The sequence below is a fragment of the Crocuta crocuta genome, unplaced genomic scaffold, assembly GCF_008692635.1.
Source record: "Crocuta crocuta isolate KB4526 unplaced genomic scaffold, BGI_CrCroc_1.0 scaffold138, whole genome shotgun sequence".
NCBI classification, from domain to species: Eukaryota; Metazoa; Chordata; class Mammalia; order Carnivora; family Hyaenidae; genus Crocuta; species Crocuta crocuta.
The window spans coordinates 4306974-4309440 of NW_027532585.1; the positions used below are offsets into that span (position 1 = coordinate 4306974).

At 60.0% G+C, this 2467-nt stretch overlaps 1 protein-coding gene across 2 annotated transcripts in view; it reads right to left on the reverse strand.

Moving 5' to 3' along the window:
- EMX2 (empty spiracles homeobox 2) overlaps positions 1–1698 on the reverse strand; it is a 5317-nt gene extending 3619 nt beyond the window's left edge. For both annotated transcript variants that reach the window (XM_077779515.1, XM_077779516.1), the window contains exon 1: positions 1290–1698. In XM_077779515.1, coding sequence (XP_077635641.1) covers positions 1290–1698 — 409 coding nt within the window. The remainder of the gene's footprint in view (positions 1–1289) is intronic.
- Positions 1699–2467: the final 769 nt, after the last annotated feature.

Sequence of the window (2467 nt, forward strand, 5' to 3'; positions counted from 1 at the left end):
CGGGCTCCCGACCCCGGCGGACTTCGCAGCCGCCCTGGCGCCACGGGCCTCCCCACCTCCGCGCCGGGCGCCGGGGGCAGAGGAGCGGCAGCCCCGGACCCAGACGAACTTTCTCTTCTTTCTAACCCCGGGGCGGAGAGGCGGTGGGCCGCGATCCAGNTTCCCCTCCGGGGAAGCGCAGAGGACCGGCCGGGACCGAAATTTCGCGGGCGGGGATGCCGGGCTTCCGCAGCCACTGCCTCCCCAGGGCCCGGCTGCCGCACTGCCCGGCTCCGGAGAACCAGCCGACGCGAGCGAAGGGATCGAAACCCAGGGGCCGCCGAGCTGCGGGCGCCCTATGGGGCCGTCCGGGGTCCCAGGAAATCCCTGCTACCTCGGGCCTGGTGCGCCCGTAGCGGGCAGAGAATGAGGAAGGGAGCCCTAAACTTGGTGAGCAAAGCCAAAGTAGTTTCGGGTTCACTCGTGAGGGTGGGAAATCGATTCACTAAAAAACCCAAAGAAGCCTAAAAAAATCACAAACAAACCTAAACCGACAGTTTAGGAGGGAATGGAGGGAAATCCGATCCCGGAATTAGGATGAAAGGTTGTTTTTGTTTTGTTTTTATTTGGGGGGGTGGTGGCAACTACCGGATCCTAGGCTCCGGCAGAACGCAAAGGGTTAACGAATGGACGAACCACAGAGTATTGATCGGCTGTCGCGGGAGGTAGGTCTTTCCCCCCCGGCTCCGACCGCTAAACTAATTACTCGTCCCCCTTTCTGGAGTTTTAACTTTCCTCCTACCCCAACCAGAGAAAAACAAACAAACAAATAAAAGTAGCAAGAAAGGAAAACACCCAAACAGATCTTTTCGTCCAGCCCGTCTCCCGATCCGGTTCATTTCTTTTAAAAGAAAAACAAAATCACAAACAAAAACCAGACTGAACCTGCCTCCCCGCCGAGGACGCTGGGCGCCCCATGTAAGCGGGTCTTGGCGAGAGCGCCGATCTACGGAGGTTACTACCCGGGCGCGGGTTCCAGGACCCTCTCCAGGCCTCCAAAAAAAAAAAAGAAAGAAAGAAAAAAGAAAAAGGAAAAAAAGAAAAAAAGAAAGGAAAAAACAAACCCCTCGACTTTGCTCTGGGGGTACGAGGGCCCCCTCGCCGCCCGAAGAGGGTCGGAAACTGAGAAGTGTCGGGTCGAGGCTTCAGGGGGCGAGGAGTGGGTGGCGAACTGGGTCTGACGCAGTCGAAGGCNAGGCCGAGGGCGGCGCAGGACGCGGCGCGCCGCAGCCCCGCGACGTGGCACGTACCTTGGAAGCGGTGGCCCAGATATCGGTAGCGGTGGATGAGCCAGGGGTAGAAGGTGGACGGGTCCCGCTGCTGCGAGGCGAAGAGGGGGTGTGGCGAGTGCGAGGAGGGCAGGGGGTGGGCGGCCAGGGCGTGCGGCGGCGGCACCGGGTGCACGGGCACCGCGGGGTTGGGCGGGTGCGAGACCGCCTCGGCGAACACCAAGTCCGGGTTGGAGTAGACGCCCCTGCCGGCGGCGGCGGCGGCGGCGGCCGAGTGGAAGCCGTTGAGGAACGGGTTTATGGGGCTGGAGTTGGCGTAGCTGAGCGCCGCGGGGCGGATGGGGTCCTCGGAGCGCGAGGCGGGCAGGGGACTGTCCTTGGCCACCAGCGACTCGATGGTGAAGCAGCGCTTGGGCGCCGGCTGGAACATGCTGCNAGGCCAAAAAAAAAGTTTTCTCTCCTCTGCAAAAGGCGGGCAGGGCGCCCTAAGTCCAAGGACAATCCATGGAAGTGTTCGCTTCTTCACAAGTTGTGCAAACGATTTGTTAGTTCATGAGCCTAATTAGTGCGGGGATCACATAAACAGCTTCCTCCGAAGCCTGGTAAATGGCTTGATGATTGGTCGCTATTACTCGCCCTGAGGTGGAAGGGGGGAGACTCTTTAAAGTGCGTCAGAGGGAGGCGAGCGCCTGGGAACCCACNCAGGGGCGCTGCGGTCGCGGCTGTCCACCCCGTTTGTCCGTCTGCAAGTTGAGACGCGAGTCAACGACCCTGCCCCAGGCGACTGGCTTCCAACCAACCCCACGGGCTCTCACTTCTTCTCTCTGGGAGGGTTCTCACCTCCTGCCCCCAAACAGGTCCTTCGGCAGGATCGGGGACCCCGGGGCCACGGTCAGGGTGAAGCTGATGCGGCGTTACTGTTACCGTCCCGTGGCCGCTATGATTTTTGTTCGTTTTGTCATTATGATTATTGCTGCTGCTGTTGTTATTATTATTATTTCTATTATCATTCTGTCAGCTGTCGTCCCAGGGGCGGGTTGCTGTGCAGGGATTGCAACTGGGGGCTGCAGATCACGTCTCCGCTCCCAGGCCGTGTCCGCATTTTCGAGCTCGCCTTCGGTTTTGGGATGATTTTAGGGCCGAGTTCCCTCGTCCCCATTGGCTCGCGCAGTGGCATAATTATGATCACATCCCCCAGG